General features: G+C 38.9%; 1 protein-coding gene across 1 annotated transcript; it reads left to right on the top strand.

Annotated features, from left to right (window-relative positions):
• Positions 1-1,887: 1,887 nt before the first annotated feature.
• Positions 1,888-19,327, top strand: capn12 (calpain 12). Its single transcript, XM_075473379.1, has 22 exons — positions 1,888-2,124; positions 2,716-2,785; positions 3,930-4,048; positions 9,119-9,252; positions 9,390-9,561; positions 9,643-9,726; positions 10,938-11,023; positions 11,091-11,168; positions 11,245-11,417; positions 11,507-11,763; positions 11,862-11,873; positions 11,964-12,043; positions 13,402-13,524; positions 14,852-14,888; positions 14,974-15,045; positions 15,145-15,190; positions 15,519-15,580; positions 15,722-15,790; positions 15,871-15,949; positions 16,032-16,148; positions 17,106-17,158; positions 17,257-19,327. The coding sequence occupies exons 1-22, from the start codon at positions 1,924-1,926 to the stop codon at positions 17,281-17,283; spliced, it is 2,151 nt and encodes a 716-aa protein (XP_075329494.1). The 5' UTR covers positions 1,888-1,923; the 3' UTR covers positions 17,284-19,327.
• Positions 19,328-21,788: the final 2,461 nt, after the last annotated feature.

The raw sequence follows: 21,788 nt of genomic DNA on the forward strand, positions 1-21,788 counted from the left end.
CTTTAGGTGGAGTAGACTGCCACCTAGCGTTGGTTTAGGAGAACTGAGGGGTGTCTCATGTTATCTGTTGGACGTAAACAGGCCAGTCCTGACAGAACAGTAGCTGTAGGCTAATTAAAGAAGTCATCAAACATGCTTCATAATTAGATCAATGGCAATCCAGTTTTTCAGAAGCTTTACATTTAAAATGTTCAATGGTTGTGATTTTCTTTCTTTTCTCTAATATCTCTAATACTCATTCAGTGCTGTTTGAATTCTTAAAGATTTTCTCTGTTTCTGGATCAATTTGACCTTTAAAAACCCTAAAAATTAGGTTAGTAAATCACATTCAAACAGAAAAGAGAAACATGTCCTTGTGCAGAAACAGCAGCAGCTCAAGTTTCCAGTAACTGTTGAATCTTTCTAAACATCAGCTTGTAAGAATCTTAATTCTTACTTTTTCCTACAGAACAGCTTCAGCTGTAGGATGTTCGTGGGTTTCCTCACATGAACTGTGATAACATTTTCTGTAAGATTAAGGTTAGGACATGACAAAAAAAAAAGATAATTTCTTCTTCTTTAACCACTCTTTGGTTACTTGTGTGTTTAAGGTCGATATCTTTTTTCATGACCAATCTTATCTTGAGATTCAGTTCACAGACAGATGTTCTGGTGTAGTAGAAACATAATTACTCCATGATGGAAAACTGATCTTGTCCAGCTGCATTTGAATGGGCCTAAACCATGATACCACCACCACCACAGACCACAGGTTTGAGTCTGGTCCTGCCAGAGGTTCAAAGGGAGTCATTCCTGTCGCCTCACAGTCGCCTTGTGCACGTTCAGGACGGGATATTGGACCGAAGAGAATTTTGGTGCAATCTGTTGGTTTCCTTAGCTAGGAAATTGTTTTTGAATTGGCTCTGTATGTATGAATTTGACTAATTTTGAATTTAATTAATTGGATTTTATGGGATTATGATTACAATGAATTGGACTCTAATTGGCTTGAATTGGACTGTATCACTGAAGTGCCTCGTGATGACATTTGTTGTGATTTGGCACGATATAAATAAAACTGGATTGAATTGAATTGAATTTATTTATTCTAATGGGGATTTCTTCATTTTCATGACTTTCATGACATCTGATTATGTTTTAGGTTACATTTATGGAGGCACAATATATTCTAGAAGGTTCTAAAGGGTTTATAAACTTCCCAGCACAACTGGGGAAACAACTTTCTCTAAAACAACACATGTCATAGGAAGGCTACTTTTTTAAAAAATAAAATAAAATGGTAGCAGTCTTTAATACCTCTGTCTTTTTTTATTTACATCAAATTTGTTTGAACAAAACAAAAAAAAATCTGGTACTGTAAAGATCTTAAAAGTGCAAAGTCAAGTAAGTCAACGTCTTTAACAGTTTGAAAATGAAAACTCAGCTGTCCAAAGTCCTTTAAAAGCTGTACCAATCACGACTAAATCGGCAACAGATACGAACAATTTAAACAACAAAACATCATTAAATAAATAAAGAAAGTGTAAGGTGAATGAACTACTTGCACAGTTAAAGTAAAGATATCCTCAGCTAGGACTGAATATATTCAACCCTTTATTATCATAGTCTAATAATCCAAACAATAAATAATAAACATGAAAACATGAAAAGTATTCATCTTGGCTCGGGAATGTCAACTGCATAGTTGTCCTGTTGTATTACCGTCATTATTTTCTTTCCTGCTGATGGGTGATAAATAAAGAAGATCAAAGAGGCTGTTGGCGCCGTGTCATTACCCAGTCTCAGCTCTCCTGGGCCCCCAGCGCTCTGCATGCCGAGAAAAGCGCCAATGGTCTTCGTAGATCTGGTGGGTGTGCACTTCTCGCTGTATTTAAGAGCCTCTCACATAAAGCATCTCACTCTTTTTGTTCATCATTTGGCGGCATGGCTTCTGGAAAGACGGCACCCCTGGGCTCCATCGAAAACCCGATAAAATTTCGGGGCCAAGACTTCAAAAGTCTTTTTGACGAGTGTCAGCGGTCCGGTGAGCTGTTTTCTGACCCAACATTTCTGGCTGAGCAGAAGTCCATCGGTATGCCCGAAGACCCGGATCCGAAAAAAGCAATTACATGGAAACGACCCAAGGTGTGACGTGTCTTATGACTAATCTGTAAAATGTGATTTGGTTTTCAAGGAAAGCATAGACTGCAAGTATTGGCAGCATTTGCCAATGATCAGCCTCATGATAAGTGTTTAAAATGTCAGTATATTTGTGACATTGCCTCTTTGAGCTCTGACAGCGGTGTTTCTGCGGGTCCAGACAGATGTTAGTGAGTCAACCAGGTGTGGCTCATGAACAAGCAGAAACACGTTGGACTTCTAAACATTCATGATATGATTTTATATGACAACAATTTAAATTTAGGTACAAAAAAAATAGACTACTAGGGATTGTATTTCTATTGTAGATATTGTGCAACGTCAGAAAAATAAATTAAAAATATCCTCCATTTTTTATACCCCAAATCCTTTAGCAAATATTCAAAAATCTCAAAGCTGATTGTGCAAATATTCAAAAGTATCTAAATTGTTCCAGTCCAACTGAATTATTCATCTTTAAGGCAAAACATGCAAATCTCCATCAGCTCTACCCTTAAAAATGAGTGAGAGTCTCCTTTTTAATACCATTTACACTTTCTGTGCTCACATTAATCTCGACTTGTTTCATTTCTGAAGGCAATCAATAAGAATGCTGTGTTTGTGGAGGGGACGACTGAGACCACCGACATCTGTCAGGGCCAACTAGGTGAGTACTACAGAAAAAATAAGTTACTTTCTCCTCCCTGCTGCATCTGTTCTCCCCAAAGAGGACAGATGAGTGTTGAAATCGGGGTACGTCATGCTAAACAGGCCTATAATTTTGGTCTTGCACAACATCTGGAATATTTAAAAACACAAAACCAAATGGTGAAAGATCCCTCTACATAGCTGAGTTGGTCCTAATTTTTGGGTGAAGTAAAATGACTTAAAGCGGCCGGCAGTCGGCAACTTTTTTTTAGTCATATTAGGCTGTTTAGGAAAAATAACGAAATCTGTAGCTCCCTCTGAAGCCTGTAATCATGCTTGCAAAAACCGAGCGCTCCCGGCTGTTTTTAACCAATCAAGTTAGGGTGGAGGAATCCTACCTGTCAATCACAGCTTGTGCACACGCTGCTGAGCGTGAGTCTGCCCCAGCTTGTGTGCGCTCACACTGGTGTGAACTCACGTGCACAACCTCGTGAGTTGGGGGGATTCGGAGCTTGTTAGAGGTTGGGGGAGGGACCTGAAAGTTGTATCAGTTCGAATTTTCCGACTTTAGACTCGGAATTTTGAAAACTTGCCGACTGCAGCTTTAAGAACTTGTCTGCAATGAAGCCCCAGAGACCATACTTCACAAGGACACTGGGGGAATTAAAAGTGGCGCTTAAAATCCCCAATAAGTCAAAATAAGCTGGGGGTCCTCCCTCCTCCAACCCCTCTATATTAACCACAGATACCACTTAAATCTGCGTTCTTCAATCAGTTTCATATTTGTGTTGAATTAGACAATTGCTATCGGCAAACTCTCTTCTCTTCACCTCTGGAATTTCTGGATTTGTTGTTTGTGCCGCCACTTGTGCGTAAATATATCATACAATATCTGCTTTTTCTTCTGTGTCTGAGCTTTTGCAGTTTCCAACCCCAGGATGTGTTTTACATGATTTACACAGCTACAGATGTGCTGTGCTACATCTCCAAAGAAAGAACAAAGAACAGATGTTTGCTGTTGAAGAGGAATGTGTTTATTACTGCATGTGTCTGTGTATGTGTGTTGACAGGAAAGCTAATATCTCAAGGCCCCCTGAAATAGTGACAAACCATTTATCATTATTCCTCTTTATGGAGCTTAATGTGCTTCTTTTATCCATCAGGTAACTGCTGGCTGCTGGCGGCCCTGTCCTGTCTGACCCAACACCCCGAACTCTTTGTTAAGGTGGTGCCACCCAACCAGAGCCTGAACGAGTCTTATGCGGGGCTTTTCCATTTTAGGGTGAGTAAAGCCTGTTTTGCTTTTCTTACTAATGAGAAAAACTTTAAATTAGGCCCTCTTTTTCACCACAGCACACAAACAGTCACATTTTGCTTTAGTGCTTATACTGATTTCTCAGCCCATCTTTAATGGGAAATAAAAGCAAACATTTACAGTAAGCCATAGTTCAGTGAGCATGGCCAGATCAAAGTTTTACAACAACAGGATTCATTAATTTTCTTCGGGTGCAAACATCTGTTTATGTGAATGAAATCTGAGCATGTGTGACACACAGTCGGTCAGCTCACGTCACCTGAAACAGTCAAACATTGGATGAACACTTTCTGAGCAGTGAATAATGCAATGTTTCTCAAATGTCCACCAGACCGATCTTCACAGATGAGCAATCAGTTTCAGGAAAACAACTTCTTTGACTAAATGTTACCTGTTTTGGGAATATGCCCATTGAACAATAATGGAACCTAATTTTCTCAAAAGTGTGGATGCTCTGTAAAACATGCATTAAAAACAGAAAACAATGACGTGTAACACATTTGAAAACTTTCAACAAAGACAACATGTCAAATACTGAAGGTAGCAACTTTCTAGAATAATGTTTTTCCGTGGAAAAATATAAAGACTTTTTGAGATTTTGTCAAGAACCATACACATTATCACCAAAAGACTGAATATGTCTGTACACAGAGGATAAGGATGAAAACTGGTCATGTCTTTTGCCCTCAGGTCACACTGCATTGAAAACAGACACAACTCTATAGAGAAACTCATTGCATGGGCTCAGAAAATCACTGTCAAAGAGCGCAGTTCATTGCTGTAAAACAAAATTCAGACATGATCCAGAAACAGTGCTGCCTTCTCTGGGATTCATTTAAGATAGACTGTGAGGAAATGGAAAAATGATCTTTGCTCTGATGAGTCAGAATGTTAAAGTCCTTTCGGAGTTCTCCAATCCAAAGAGGGGAGAGGCCATTTTGTTTGTAATGAGCACAGTTCAAAAGCTCCGTAATCGGTGTTGGGAGTGCAGTAGTGCACATGGTCAGTTCAGGTTACTTGATGTTTTTCCCAGGATCTGCTGGAGCCATTCTTCCCACATCTTTTCAACCTCCTTCAGCCCTTGGTATTTTTCAGGTTTCTCGTGTTCCTTCTTATCGATGTTGCTTCTTTGAATTGCTACATTGATCGCAACTGTCTTCTTCTGTAGTTCGTCGACCACCACAATGTCCGGTTGGTTTGCCATCACCTGTTTATCAGTATGGATCTTAAGTCCCAAAGGATCTTAGCTCTGTCATTCTCCACTACCTTTGGAGGTATCTCCCATTTTGACTTTGGGACTTCCAACCCATACTTGGCACAGATGTTCCTTCACACTATTCCCGCCACTTGGTTATAACGTCCCATGGATGGTGTACCTGCCTGTATCTTACACCCTGCTACTATGTGCTGGCCTGTCTCGGTGCCTCTTTGCACAGCTTACACCTGGGGTCCTTCTTGAGTTGCCTTTATCAGTGTCCTGTGCTGTCTTTCAGACCAGCCTTTTCTAACCACTGATAGGACTTCTCGATAACAGCCACTTCTTCAATTTTTCGATGGTACATAATGTGCAGAGGCTTATCTTTCCACAATAGTTCTTCCTCTTCCTCCTCCCCGCCCTGGGATTTCAGCAGTCTGACACACTCACTGAGCAGTTCATCACTGGGGGACATCTCCAGATATTTCTGGATATTTGTTGTTTCATCCTGAATAGTGGCTCTGACGTTCACTAGCCCCCTGGCCTCCCTCATGAGGGGAATACATGCCAGGACTGAGCGAGACATTGAATCACTAATACACCTCAACAGGACATACAGCAAGGACATCGGGATGTCAGGCATTTGGTATACTGACTTTGTCCTATTTTCAGTAGGGTTTAATGATTGCTTCTGTTTTATTTACAGGCTTGTAGCATTGCAGTTCTATGACTGAGGACTGTTAAGACAAACAACAAAGGATAGACATTGATGCAACATAAGCAAAATCATCTATTCTGTGTAGAAGCTACACTTCTTGTGTTATCTGCATCTGTGCCCATGAAGAGGCATTTCTGTGTTTTGAGTCATTGTCATGGAAGCAAAGGTTTATCAGTGTCAAGTGCTGCTCATTGGAGATGAGTCCAAGTTAATTATTTCTGTTTAATTATTATCATTATTTTAGGAATAATAAACAGTACTGAAGATGAACAAGTGGTAAATTTGTTTGTATTATAGTAAAGATAAGCTTTGATTGTAGACACTGAGAATTTTGACTGAAACTAAACTGTTTGTCCCTTTTAAATGCTTCTTTGTTAAAATTCTGCTTCTACTTTGACTACAATGCAACCTAAACCAGAGCAATTTAAAGGGGGGTTTTTGAGGAAAATGTAGCCCAAAACCTGGCACACTCAAACAAAAATTAGCATTAAAAAACATCACATCAGGTGGCCTCACCTTTCTCTAACGCCACACCTCCACATTACTGTTTTTTTCTTTTTCAGACCTTTTGAGCTCCAACTCAAGTTACATCTTGTGCAGACATTATGAGATGCTTTGCTCCAAATATAAACAAAATTATCAATCTGAATCTGTGGACCTCCCCTACATCAATGAATGTTTACCCTGATTATTCCTCCCAAAGCCTGAGGTCATATTCCAGGTATGATGTAGATGGTTTAAACAGAAACTATTAAATATGATTTAGGGGAGTAATTCACACTAGTTCATTTCATGTAACAGAGGGCAGATTCTCTGCACTCACTTATATTTTATCTGATCTGGCTTCTTCCTACCTGACTGTCACATTAAAATGTCTGTTAATTTAGCCATCATGCCACAGCTCTGCTTATCAATAAAGGCAACTACTTCAAACAGTTATCAACCCATCCTGAAGGCATCACTGTGTGGTCGCACACATAAGAGGAGAAAAACACAAAAACAGACATCTTTATCTCCTCATTAGTTGTGCTGATTTTGATCTAATTAGCTCATTGTTTTCTTAACAGACACAAAAAGCTTCCAAACGCAAACAGACCACTCTGTGATTATTTCTGCCCCGGAGGTTTGGACCTTTGGAGAGAATGTGGCATGACTGAACAAGCAGGACTGAGAAGGACTGGAAACTCATTTTACTCTGTAGTGGTGGTTGGAGAGCAGTCAGGACATGCAGAGAGTGCCTACCTGACACACATGAACACACACTTATTCACTTATTCACAGTCGTGCACCCACGGCTTCAGAGGACATTGTGCTAAATAATTCAATTTACTGGAGATTTCATTCAAACTTAGCCCTAAATACCACTCATTCAACCCTAAACCCACCCCCTCAGTTGAAACATGTCATCGCCATAAAATTCAATGACTGACATTGTGGGAAACTCATAATGTGACCATGTAAACAGATGTCTGTCCTTAACCTGATTAATACCTGGAACACACACAAATAGCAACTATGAAAGACCAGTGCAGGCCTGCCTTGAGCTGCTGGTATGAACTCAGTCAGCAGAATGGTACATAAACGCAGTCATGACCAGTAACGGCCTGTTTTATTAAATATTTCTGAAATGATCTGTCTTGTTGATGTTTCTCCTCTAATGATTGAGTTTGTTTGGAGGCTGCTGGGAAAAGGAGATTTTAATTAATGATTTTTTTTGTCACGAGGCAGACACTGGTGAGACTTCAATCAGGACGCATTAATATAAGCAGGCAGCTCGAGTCAGGAATAAACAGATACGGGATTATCAACAATCATGTCCAGCAATTTTCTGGCTTAAATAGTGCATTCAAATTGTCCTTGTGATTCTCTAAACACTCTTAGCCTAAATGTAACTTGTCTTGTTTTTGTTGATCTGAGCATTTTGATACTGACTTTGCTGACACAGACTCTCCATCTGTCTCTCTGTGCCAGAACATGGAGCGTGCACATCAACAAAATCCCATTCTAACAGCACCTTTAATTAAAAAAAAGGCAATTTTGATTCTTTCCATAACCTGAGATGAAAAATAAAAAATAAAAACACACAAAGAATAAAATTGCCCATTTAACTGGGATTTTTTTAAGGATATGAATGAAATCAAATGGAGCTAACCTTAAGATCTACCTGTACAGCTGCTCAAACAGTCGTGGAAAAGATTAGTTGATTTACTAAATAATCCTTGCAGCCTACAGTTGATTTCCAAAATCAAAAAATGCAAAACACTCCCATGTGAAAAACTTTGTTTTCTTATGTTAAACTCAATCTAGTAAGGGATCATTTGTCCAAAACCTTTTAAATTAATGTAACAACTGATTGGTCAACGTCATCCTAAATGATGTGTTGTGGTAGTATTGTCAGGGTCAGGGTGCTTTGTAAATCCCACTGTCTGCCACATCTACTCAATGTTTGCCAACATTATGGCTGAGATTAGTTACCATAAACTTCTGATCATATTGGATTTGTTAAGGCTGAAGTGAATTCAACTTCTGATTTATAATTTGCTTTAAAAAGGCAGTTTCATTTTCACTTTTTACAATAATAAAGGGTCAATACAAGACTTTTTGGTAAAGTGGGGCACTAATAAGTTGGTTCAGCTTATTGAAGATTTGATGCATGTTTGTGTTCATCATTTTCTGCGGTGGGTGACTCTCACCTCTCTGATAGCATCCTCACTGAACACATGGGGCATCTGTGTCCAAAAGTTAAGAACAGATACCTTTCTGACACAAGGTGGCAGGCAGAAAAATATATCTACTAGCTGATAAACTTTGTGGAACATTTAGCATTGGGCCAGAGAAGCCAGACATTTCTCTCAGGAGGTGGTGGAAACAAATTAGACGAGTGTTATTGGTGTCTGCTGGATATCTAATTAAGCAACTGTTTTCTAACAAATAATTAAATGTGATAATGTGGCAGTTTTGTTCAGTCATTGTTCGTTTTTGTGCTGAGCTTTATGGGAAAGATTGGGGTCCAAGTCTTCAGATTCACACTCCTTCTTGAATTTCTTCCTGACTCATTGCATCCAGTCCTCCTCTCTTCTCACCACGTCCCTCTTCCTGTCGCTGTGTCTCTCCTCATGTGCAGTTCTGGCAGTATGGTGAGTGGGTGGAGGTGGTTGTGGATGACAGGCTGCCAGTACGCGAAGGCCGTCTGCTCTTCAGCTACTCTCACACCTGCAACGAGTTTTGGAGCGCCCTGGTGGAGAAGGCCTATGCCAAGTCAGTTGCCACTACCAGCATATGTTTCTGGGTTGTAATGTCTGAGATCACCCACTCTCTTTCTGTGAGCGTTTGTCTCTAAGCAGTTTGACTGAGATACACAGCCTCAGGAGATAAATGTCTCACCTCTAATGCAGGTTAGTTGGATCCTACAGCAGCCTGAAGGGGGGCAACATTTCAGAGGGTATGGAGGATTTCACAGGAGGCATCGCATACTCACTTTCTGTGTCATCTCGCACCCCTCAAGTCCTCTGGAGGTCTTTGACTGCTGCTCTGTCCCGAGGCAGCCTCCTCAGCTGCTTCATCCAGGTACAGTCATGTTAAAGTGAGAAAATCACACTGATGGATGTAAAAATTATTCAACCTGAGCTTCTCTCCTTGACCTCACAGGCCACCAGCCACCTTGACATTGGTAAAGTGACCGGAGATGGGCTGATAAAAGGCCACGCCTACGCCATCACTGACACCGACAAGGCCAGTATGACACAGAGGCAGCAGCGTTGTCATCAATACTCTGTTTTGATGTGTTTGATTCTCTTTTTCTCTCCTTTATAAGTTAGGTAATCAAATGTAAAGCCACTTTCATGTCATTTAGATCTTTTTCTCTATTTAAAACTTTATTCAACCGTGAAATAAGACTCTTAAGATTATAAAAGACTATCCTGACCAAAACAAGCAGCAGCTCAGAACAGCAGTACAGTTACAATAATACACACTCATGTACACAAAATGAGCACACGTACACTTCGCGTCAAGCAAACAAAGCCATCAAAAGAATAAACATCCCAAGCTAAAAAAAGGGCATCAGACTCTTTACTTGTCAAATCATTGCATGAGTCATTGTAAACATGGGCAGCAATCAGTCTTTCATCATTTTATAGCCAAACATTTCTGCATTTGGAATATTTAAAATGTGTTCAAATACATTTGTTAAGATAAACTCTTTAAGATTCAAGCAGTTCTGGAGTTGATTTAAAGTGGAAGAGGTGGCATATTAAAATGCATTTTACAGAGATAATTACTTCTCATATCTTTTTAGAGGACATGGATATGTAGTTAGAATGGGAGAAAACCAAGGATAGCAATATTTTGAAATATAATCAAATGTTTATTTAATTTCATCCTACTCTGGTCTCATCTAAAATATCAAAACAGTCAAAATATGATTGAACTTTAAATCTAGTCTTCGTTGTTATTTTATCTATACGCAACATAACGGAAACTAGAGTGACTGAATTTCAAGTTAATTTTATTCATTAGATATATTTAATCTACCTCAATCTAATATAATTGAATTGTATAATCTATTCTATTACCACCCTCTGTTTAATACAATCTGATAGAACTTGATCTGATTCAACGGCATCTAATGTCAAATCTGCCCAACTCTAAATCTGAATCTAAAGTTCCGCCAAAATAATTGAAGCTGGAATAATCTCATTTAATTATACTTCAGTCTAAAATAATGCAGTAATTGATACTCATATCATCCATCTAACCCCACTTTAATCCAGTCTGAAGTTACGTTAGTAGCCCCATTGGGGCTTTTAATATTATGATTCCATGATTTTCTTCGAGAGAGGATGTTAGGTGATTTGTCGAAAAATATGAGAGGATGCTGAGAGGATTTCCTTTCTAATTATGACTTTATACAAATATCAGTTGTGTCTCTGTTTACATTTTAGGTAAAGAAAGCATCAGATGAGATTTTATTGTTCAGGCTGAGGAACCCCTGGGGTTTCGTCGAATACCGCGGACCCTGGAGTGACAAGTGAGCGAGAGTTCAAAGACACACGCTCAGATTATAAATCCTCCACTGATGTTGAGTTTCTCTGCAGCGGTAAAGAGTGGAACAGCGTGGACCAATCAGAGAAGGAGAGGATTGAGCTGAGATCCAAAGAAGACGGCGAGTTCTGGTACAGAGGAGAATCTAAAAGTTGCATAACCTCTCAGAAAAATAAGAGGGCTGATGTAAATTGTTGTCTCCATCAGGATCAGTGCTGACGACTTCAACGGCCTCTTTGATATCGTGGAGCTCTGCAGCTTTAATCCTGAGACACACGAGGAGAGAAACCCAGCTGCCGCCATGTCGACCTGGACTGTCAGTGAGCATGAAGGATCCTGGGTATCAGGGTGCTCTGCTGGCGGGAGCCGCAGATATGACAGTATGTTTATGAATTTACATATTCCCATTTCCCATTTCAAGCCCCGCTGGGATCTTCACTGTTGGGATACTCGGCTTTTCTCTCCCCAGAATCATTCTGGAAGAATCCCCAGTTCCAGTTGGTGCTGAAGGAGAAGGACATGGATGATGAGGAGGATGATGATGATGATGAGGACGATGAGGATGAGGACGATGAGGATGAGGGAATGACCCCAGAGGTGAAGAAGAAAGCTGAGAAACAGAAGAGGAAGGCCAAACAGTGCACGGTGCTGGTGGAGCTGCTGCAGAAAAACCGCAGGCAGAAGGATAAAATCCACTTCCTCCACGCAGCGTTTCACATATACAAGGTGGGAACAAAACCCTTCATTTGTTTTACATTTGTGTCTCTAAAACTTAATGCACCGCAAATAAACTCAGATCTATTTTTCCTTTCTTATTGTTCTAGGTTCCTTCTGAGGTGAGTGTGTAATAATAATAAATGATCCATATTTGCTTAAATGAATATCAAAGCTCTTTAGAATTTGCATGATACTGTTTTTCCTCATAGTTGGAGGGAACGTGTCTGGATCGCAGCTTCTTTTTGAAAAATCGCCCTGTAGGTCGATCTGGAAAATACAGAGCTCAAAGGTAAAATACCAACCTGAGAGGAACTGTATCTGCTTACTTGTTTGAATTAAAGTTTTAGCCTAACTGTGCTACCAAATCCAACACATGTTGTCAGTCAACTGTCCACATTCACATGATTTGATTTCAGTTAATTAATTAGTCAAAAGATTTGATTGAATTTAAACTATCTGAAGTCAGTTTTAGCTGAATATTTTTTATTCATAAATCTGTTGCAGGGGGTTACAGTCAGAAACATTCAGCAAGAAATTTAACTGGACATGAAGTATATTTCAATTAAATCAAGCTTCATAAATCAAGGGTGTGAAATTCCCTCTTTTAAAGAGGCAATACATGCAAAACGCTAGACAGCAATCATTTGTGCTAATTGTGGGTATTAAAAGCACAGTTGCACATTTATTTAGTATTAATATGTACTGTGTAGTCTTGAGCGACATCTCATTTCTGTATATTTTGCTTCCAAGCAGTCAGATTAATCTTCTAAAAGTGTCTTGAGCGACACTTTCTCTAGACTTTCTTTAGGTCCCTCAAAGTTTTTCTTTGGACTCTGACTTCTTTTTCACAAATTTTCTCTGTACCTGACCATTTTCAGAGCAAAAGAAAACAATACATACTGTTTCGTTTGCCACTTTGTTACAAGCTGTCTCCCATTTCTTTAGTTTCAGCTATAACAAATATGCCTAATTTAATACAGTGGTGATTCCCAGAGAACATTTATGGGCATGGTGTGCAGTGTCTTTCAAAAAGAAAGAAGAGGAAATAGGACAAAAGAAAAAAGTGGCAGGCCTAAAAAAAACTATCTACAGGAGATTAACAGTTTCTGAGAGTGATTTCCTTGAGAAAAAGAAAGAAACACTCGTGACTCATCAGAAATGGTCTCCATAGAAGAGTGGCTCTCAAGAAGTCCATCCGGTCCTCAACATTACTGAAGTAGTGTAGAATCATCTTAAAAGAGAACGGAACAAAAAGCACCCAACATCCAAAGAAGAGCTTTGGAAAGTCCTTAAAGAAGCCTGGATAACTATTCCTGAAGACTACTTAAAGAAATGACAAGAAAACTTGTCTAAGAGGGTTCAGGCTACCAAATATTGACTGTCAGGCTTGTTCGAATTGTACAAAATTTATTTCTGCTGTATATACTGTATTTCCATAGATGTTTGCATATAGTTCAATAAATTGTGGGGCATATTTCCTGGTGATATGTAATGAAATCAGGGGTTGCTGAAGACTTAGCAGTGTTGCATGTATCATATTTCACTGAAACAAATACACCTCAGAGACTGGGTTGTTTATTTTAGTCATTCAAAGCTTCATAACTAATAAATCATGATAAATTGAACTCATTAATGTTTGTCCCACAGAGCTGTGTGGAGGAAGCTCCGTCTGGATCCGGGTAACTACATCGTTGTGGGATCCAGCTATCGACCCAATCAGCCTGGAGAGTTCTTTGTGCGCATTTTCTCCAAGACTGGAAACACTCTGGGGTAAGATGGAGGAAATTTTGCTTAAATGATCCCTAAACAGGGTACAAACATCAGCATCAACAATCTGTTTTCTGGAAAACAATAAAGTAGCTCAGTTTACAAGATAATGTTCAGTTTGTACCTCTCTTTGAAATCATGTGAGAGCTGACACATCCACTCTCAACACCACAAACTCTCCTGTATCCATACTGAGACTGTGTTCCCAAGATTATACTTATCTATAAGTGAAAAAACCTGCAATGAGTCTTGAATTCCCCATTTTAAGAATTTCTAGTTTTTTATCCTTTCAGCATGCCCATCTTTTGTTTTTTATATGCTTGAAGACATTGAACTGCAGCACAAATTCAGACATAACTAACCCGAGGAGCTAGTGATGGGTAATGATGTTTAACATTTACAAAACTGTTTAAGATGTCAAATGGCACAATGGAGAGAGTCAGAGCATTTGAGTGCAGTCAAAGGTGGTGGCTGCTCTGAAGATGAAGGTAGGGCTAGTTTAGATATTCTCGCACAGTCAAATGTTAAATTATACACATGTATAAAGTTACATCTTCTGCTTTAAGGCATGAAAGGCTTTATTAGACGGAAAGTTAACTTTGAAATACATTTGATCAGAGATGAGTTACTAGAGCTCCAATTAATACCAGGACAAGGCATTAACAAGCATAAGCTACTAAAATATCCAACACTTTCAGCTTTTGTCAGCAACACAACAATAACCTTTAGTAGTGCTACATTTATTTAAACAAAACTGTGAGATATTGGGAGTTTTGCCATCTAATTATTCTCATTGAGGATTAATTAAAGTACTTTTAAAGTATTTTTTATGTCAAAAGACATGATCAACAGCTTTGTGTAACAATACAGATGTTCGGTTTGGATTTACATGATAACACCTGCAAGGAAAAGAAAGTCGTAAATTGCCCTGTAACAAGCCTATCATCAGAAATCCTTAAAGTCCTTTAAACATTGATTGTATATTTCTTTTAAATTATAAAGTTTAATTCAGTTTTAGTAATTTGTTGCACTGATATCACATCCAGATTGATTCAAGGGCAAAGACAGGACAAACCTTCATAATGCAAACATATTACACTCTAGACAGTTAATATGCATAATAATTGTTTATAGTCACTGAAGTAGGAATCTGTCTGTAGGACCGGAGTTCTTATTGTAGTTTCACTTTCTGTAATTGCTCTTTTTATTTAGCTTGAAGGATCTTAACACTTTCATCACTGATATTCTTGAACAATGCACAAGTGAATAACTTTTATGGAATCATGAAAGATTCTCACTTACATCCTGGTGCTTTCTTTATTTTTTCCAGGACTCAGGACTTCAACTGCTCCTCGAGCTTCCTCACAGTGAGTTCACAGGCATTAAACACCAAAAACACCCCCATAAAGTTATAGCATGCACATGTGCGTTTGCTATGTTTGTGCCTCTCAGGTTATGGCCACTCCTGTGTCCCCTGAGGATCACATGAACGTTCAGAAGACTTTTGATGACAAAGCTGGCTCAGTAAGAACTGTTGAATTAATGTATTTAATGCTACAAAACAAATCCGAAAGTGTATTCTGAGCTTTTAGGTAAACTGATTTTTTTCTGTTTTCTTGGCAGGATGACAGGCTGAACGCCAAAGAGATCATGAAGCTGTTTAACTCAGGTCAGAGTGTCCACTGTCTGACATTCTCAACAGCCAGTCGTAACAATATCCTACAAAGGCAGCCAGTTTACCTGAAGTGATTTATTTTTTATTGTAGCACCTATAATGGCCACTAGATGGGAGCAAAGTAGCAACATGCTCCTGTGGAAGTTACAGAGGTCACTAGTCTAGACAGAAGCTCATCGCTGCAGTCAGACAGTAAATTGAGCCTAGTTTAGTAATAAAAAATGACGACACTTGTCCTCACTTTCACCTTTCCTCAGTTAAACCCAATTTAAACCCCTTCTTTTCAGTCCTTGAATTCTATGCCTTTCTGTCCTAATCACAGTGCTTGACAAAGATTACCATCTGCCACTGGAGACATGCAGACAGATCATCTTTGGAGAGGATGTATCCTTTTGTCCACGGTGTATTCTTAAGGGTAACTCACACTTTAGTTGCCCTGTAGTTTAGTTGAATCCTTACGATGTCGATTTTATCTTCATCTCTCTGCCTTATGTCCTCTTGAGATGTCCTTAACTCTACTGGCAGACTAAAAGCCGCTGCGCTCTCAGCCGTGAACAAGCAGAAACCTTGCTGTGCATTCTGCGCAATCTGCAGGTGTGTGGGGTTAATTTTGGGTGTGTTGGTGAAAAGCAAGAGTGTGGTGGCTTTGTCACGGATGCTGTTTTCCTTTTCAGTCCATCTTTGTTCAGTTTGATGAGGATTCTTCTGGGACCATGAGCCCCTTTGAGCTCAGCAGAGCACTGGAAGCTGCTGGTATGCATGGACACGCACACAAACACACAGACTGTAGCTGGCCTCACACCTTTCTTCATTCATCTTTTCCTCTGTTTCTCAGGAATGCAGTGTGATAACAAAGTAACTCAGCTGCTGTTTGAGCGCTTTGCAGCTGGAGAGCTTCATATGCCCTTCTATTACTTTGTGACATGTGTCAACCGGCTGCGCAAGCTTTTTGGTAACACACACACACACACACACACCAGTCAGCCACAACTATAAAAACAATATGCATCACCTCCAGGTTTCAAGGTTTCATGTGGTATCACGCAGTCAAATGTTGGTTGCTGATCGTTGCTTTAATTTGGTTTGCTTTCATCCATCGGATTTGTTGTTTCTGTCGTAAGATCTGGCAACATCAGTTCTGGCAGAGTTTTGTGAAGGGCAAAAAAAAGGCTGCAGTAAAAAGAACATTTACTTTTGGGGTAAGGGAGAAAACTGAGTAGGCTAATGCACCATGTTTTGATGTAAGGATATAATTAGTACTTTGGATTGGGACAAACATTCCTGTGGCGTGGGGGGAAGTGATGTAGGCATGAGGCATTAATCAAAGGAAACTCCAAAAATGAGGACAGGGTAATGCAGCAGAATCTGTTTTTTATTCTTTCCCCTCCAATTAACTACACCAGATTTATTTTAACTTTAAACAGTCTGAACCCAACATTGGGACCCATTAGACTCAAACCTAGCTTAAGCAGCAGTGAGCTTCACTTCTTTTATGTATCACATACACATCCGATTACATCTGTAATTTAGAGGTCTATTGCTTTTTATCATCATCTCCACTGTAAAATGTTCATTGGAGTTATCTTTGGTCCATATTTTCTTTTCTATTTGTCATATTTTTTCTTTATTACATACTCTTTTAGGCTGTTTAGTTTCTGTGCAGAAGTTCAGCTGTTAACTGCACTGTTTGTTAGCGACAGTTTGTTTTTACGATTATCTCTCCGCTCATAATGCTTCTGTTCTACTTTTATATTTATGAGTGTTAGCAAACAGTCATAAAGATTTGCTTTTCAAGCTGTTCTTCCAGAACACAGTATCATTATAGCTCATGATATAAGCACTGTCAACCAGAAGACTATATGATATATGTATGATAGTCTGCAGTCATTTTCTCCTCTCCTCTTTTCAGCTCTGTATGAATCAGAGACCAGTCAAGAGGTGAAAGACAGAGGGATCAATTCTGTGAGTATCAGGACAAAAATGCTCTGTTATGTGTTCAGACTGAGCCCAACTTGAGCAGACCCCGACCTTCTCTCTGATCTCCTGTTGCTCCTCCACAGTGGCTGCTTCAGTTTCTGACGGTGTGAAGTCGCTGCATGTAGAGCGTCTCCAAGTGGACCAAGATGAGCCATCAGGGATGCAGTGCATATATTAAACGTATCTTAGTTTAGAACACACTCTTCCTTGATGTAATATTGTTTCATTCTTGATCAATTCTACATCAGTTTTTCCTCAGACAATCATTTTAACGTTATGCAATACTACTATGTCATCCTATGTGTTAAAAATGGATTTCATAATCACAAATATGTGTAAATGTGTTCTAAATGTTTTTATCTTAAAGTGTTACTCTGCTAACAATATTATCGTTACCCAAACTATTATCTATACTATCGATCCATGATCATGTTCAGGTTTAATTTGGATGTTTTTCTCATCAGTCGACACAGTTTTGCACAACGACACAGCTAAAAACAGGTTTTTGGTGCAATTTCAAACTCGCAAAAAAAAAGAAGACCATTGGCATAGAACATATTGTTTTGACACAGCTAAACAATTGGGTGCCTTGCTTCCATTAGTAGCCCACATGTTTCTAACTGATTCAGCTAATTAAGAATACTTCAATAAGTTAAAGCCTAAATTAGTTGTTAGAGTTGATGATGTGTGTCTAAGTGAAAACTGTGCCTTGAAGCCGCTATTATTCAACATGGAAGACGTTTTTGGCCATCAACAGACTTTCAAGAATTGACTAACCAGCAAACAGGGATGAAACTATCAAGCAATGGTTACTATCAATGATTTTGAGCCATAATTCCTATCTGGAGATGAAACAACCTGACAAAAGGGAGAACTATTGAAGAAGACGTTCCTTCTTTAAAGTCACACCAGAGTCTGACCAAAAAATGTCTTTAAAACCATTAAGAGCAAAACATAGCATTAGCTTGTTGAAACCATGATAACAGTCAAATATAATAGATAAAGCATCATTCTGTGGTGCTGCACTTCTCCAACAGGGACTGAGAGACAGAGGAAGGTGGATGCAGATAAATGTGTGTAAAGCTTTTCTAGCTCTGGATTTCAGACTGGGGTGAAGGTTTTTCGCTTTAATTAAACAGCAGAAGCATAATGCCAATAAAAACAAGAAATGGCTTCAAGAAATCTCTGTTAAAGTTAAAGTTGAATGGGATGAAATAAGAGAACTGATCAACTCTAAATTCAGAGCAAAAAATCCTCCTGGGGTAAAATAACAAAAAAAGGCTGCATCACTAACGTGAGGCCAAAAAGCACTCAGAGAACACATCAGCGCCGCGGGGTCAGGACGGGCAATCCCTGCCTAATCTGCAGTAGATTGACATGTAATCTGTATATTAAGTCATACAACCTTGAGTGAAGATGATCTGGTGGGAGATACAGATGTACAGATGGAGAATTGTTTGTTTGATGTTTTCTTAAACAGCCTTTGGATGCCTAAAATGATGCAGGAGCCAGTTTTGTGCCAGAAGATCAGGATATCTGTTTATACTGGTTTTCATCTCAAAGCCACATTAAAAATGTCTTCCAACACTTTCACAGTTGCCATCTTTTCCCACACCCACAACTTGTGTTTGACTTATGTCCACAATGCACAAAACACTTTTTATCTATCACTTTTTAACTCTTGAAAACTGGTCATTTTGAGTAGGCGTAATCTTTTTCTTTGTTGTTATTTTAAGTGTTTTTGTGGGCTTTTTTTTATCTGTCCATGCGGTCATTTTGAGTCTCTTTACTGTTTTTTAGTGTCTTAATGATTGTTTCACATGTCTTTGTGGTCACCTTTTGGTTGTCTTGAATTTGATGTATTTTGTGGTTGTTCAGAATATTTGTGTTGCCATCTTTTATTTCATTGTGTACATTTCTTTGTGTCTTTGTGGCCGTTTAGTCTCTCTGTGGTTGTTTTGACGCTGTCTTAATTTGTGCTTGTTCTGTGTTTCTTGGTGGTCTGTTTTTGTTTTATTGGTTGTTTTCTGTCTCATTGGGAAAACTGGTAAAATTACTAAAAAATCTAATGTATCAATGAATTATCTCTAACAGTTGGCACACATTTGATTACTATTTCAATAACTAACATCAAATTTCTTCACTTGCATTCACATCGCCTCCCCTGAAACTATTCGGAGCCTCCCTGGTGAGGCCTAAAGTTTAAAGAATGGCTTAGGTGTGCAGATTGTCATCTCACATTCTTCCATGACAAATAAAAGCTGATGTGTAAGAAAGGGCACATCATGTATGCATGTGGCCCATGAACTGGTCCAGGGTCTGGACCTTTTCTGCAGAGGCCTGGAAATTCTGCAGACTCTGACATTCTCCATCCAGTCTGTTTGAGTTTGAACGCCAAGCGGACTGAGAGAATTCTCTAAAGGAAATATGTGGTAAGCTTGTAACATCACTCTCAGTAGGAATGAAGGCTTTCATAGCTGCTTAAGATGCTTCGTAAAACTGATGTTTCTGTCGTCTATTCTGGATAAATGAACAAAACAAAACTCTATAAGAACTCAACATGCACTGTAATTACCATGTTCTGAATTTATGAAGGTGTAATGATTTGATATTCAGTTTAAGAGGAAAGAAAGAAATTATTTCTAAAAATTAGATTTGAATGAAGTGGATCACATAGCTCCCGTTATACAACTGAAAGAAAAGGTCACCACATCTTTAGCAGTTTTTACTTATCCCTGCACACATTAACATATTCTGGGAAATATCTGGTCACATACATGCACTCATTAGCACACACATTCAGAGTGAGTACTGGCTGCCCCACTGAGGGTGTGAGGGTGATGTCTCAGCTATACGCACCATCTCTATTCTTATCGCGCTGACGCCACGTACAGCGTCAACACGCACTCGCCCCCTCCTCCACTACATTCCCTCACTCCCTCCATCCATCCTGCACTCTTTCTCCCCCTCCTGTTCTCTCTAGTAACTGTCTGAGTCTCACAATCTGCATCCTCCTCCTCCTCCCTGTTACATGCTGGCTACTTTCTCTCACACACAAACACACACATCCACAAGCAGCAAATGTCCTTTGTACACATGCTGCTATTAATAGCACATTTACTCACAAAGCACTTCCTGTTCATCGTTAGGTGGCTACACACAGGTTGCCCTCGGCAACCGTCCATCTACATTGTGATAGAGAGAGGACGAGACAAAGGAAAAGGAGAGAAAGGAAAGACCCACAGGGAGTGATTCTTATGAATCCTCTCACTGTCTGGCCTCTACTTCATATCCATTTGCGTATTTATTTTATTCAATTTAATTTTTTTTTATCTGAAAAACCTTCCTTTCATTTGTGTGTTCATGGCCTGGTAAGGCTTGTAAAATGAGTCATATTTTGGCCTCACAGGTATCACATGGATGTGCTCATTATTCATCAGTGTCTTTATCTGTCATATACTAAATAATGGTAAACACAAAATAGCTGTGTCTGCTTTCATTTCTCTTTGAGGGTATTTCATAATAAACCAAAGTACTTGACAAATTTATACCGGTTGGTATCCCTAAGAGATGAGCACAAACAGTCGAATGTGCCAAATAACAGAAAATGTGTTCACCACTGAGCCAAATATTAATGCTTAAAACAGATACCAAGTGTATAATATATAAAACAGGTATATAATATAATCACACTGATTGACAGATCTTAGGGGCAGTTTGTTTTGGTTTAAACAAACTGCCCCTAAGATCTGTCAAAAGATGTGATGTCAAAAACTCAGACTACAGATATGAAATATTTTAGGCACCTTCCAACTGGGGACTAATTTAATAATATGATTAAATTGTGCACGTTACACTCGTATGCTGGGAATGTCCATGATACAACCAATGTCAGCTCAACATGATCTTTCTGTCACAACAGTGTGGCCATTAATCCCAGAAAAATAAGGCAGGTGTTGGCTGGGATCCTCAACTCATCACCACTTTTAATCCCAAACCACAACTTCTTGGTAGCGTTAGAGCTTCAGCAAATTCACATAATTTCAGGTCATTCCATGCAGCATTAAACCTAACTCATGAAAGTGAGATTTAATAACATTAAGCATGGAGGTTGTGCAAAGGCCATCCTTGTGATTATTTATTCATATACTGTATATATATTGAAAGTATAAACCAATAAAAAAGATAGAAGTGCCTCCAATTCAGAGTTAAACAGACAAAAATTATTTTATAAAAGAAGTGATTGGGGTATCCTATGATAATGATAATAATACAAAATGTTTACATGGGAAATATAAATAACACAGTGCTTTGTATTCATACAATATCCAATTAATATAAAAAAATACACACACTAAGCTTAATATTTGTCATAATAAGAGTTTCCGTATTAGTCAGTTGGTTAAATAGAGTTGACTTGTGTGTAAATTACTCAAATAAGTTAACTTACACAGATCATGACATAAAACCCAGTTTTATTTTTCTTAGTGTGCAAGAAAAATGTCCCTTCATTCTCTTTTAAACTAGTTACATTTTCATTACACGGAATAATCAAGTTGTTCAGTTGTAATTTGGCGCTATATAAATAAACTGAATTGAATAGAATTAATGTGAC

The sequence above is a fragment of the Odontesthes bonariensis genome, chromosome 9 (assembly GCF_027942865.1).
Source record: "Odontesthes bonariensis isolate fOdoBon6 chromosome 9, fOdoBon6.hap1, whole genome shotgun sequence".
In the NCBI taxonomy this organism is placed as follows: Eukaryota; Metazoa; Chordata; class Actinopteri; order Atheriniformes; family Atherinopsidae; genus Odontesthes; species Odontesthes bonariensis.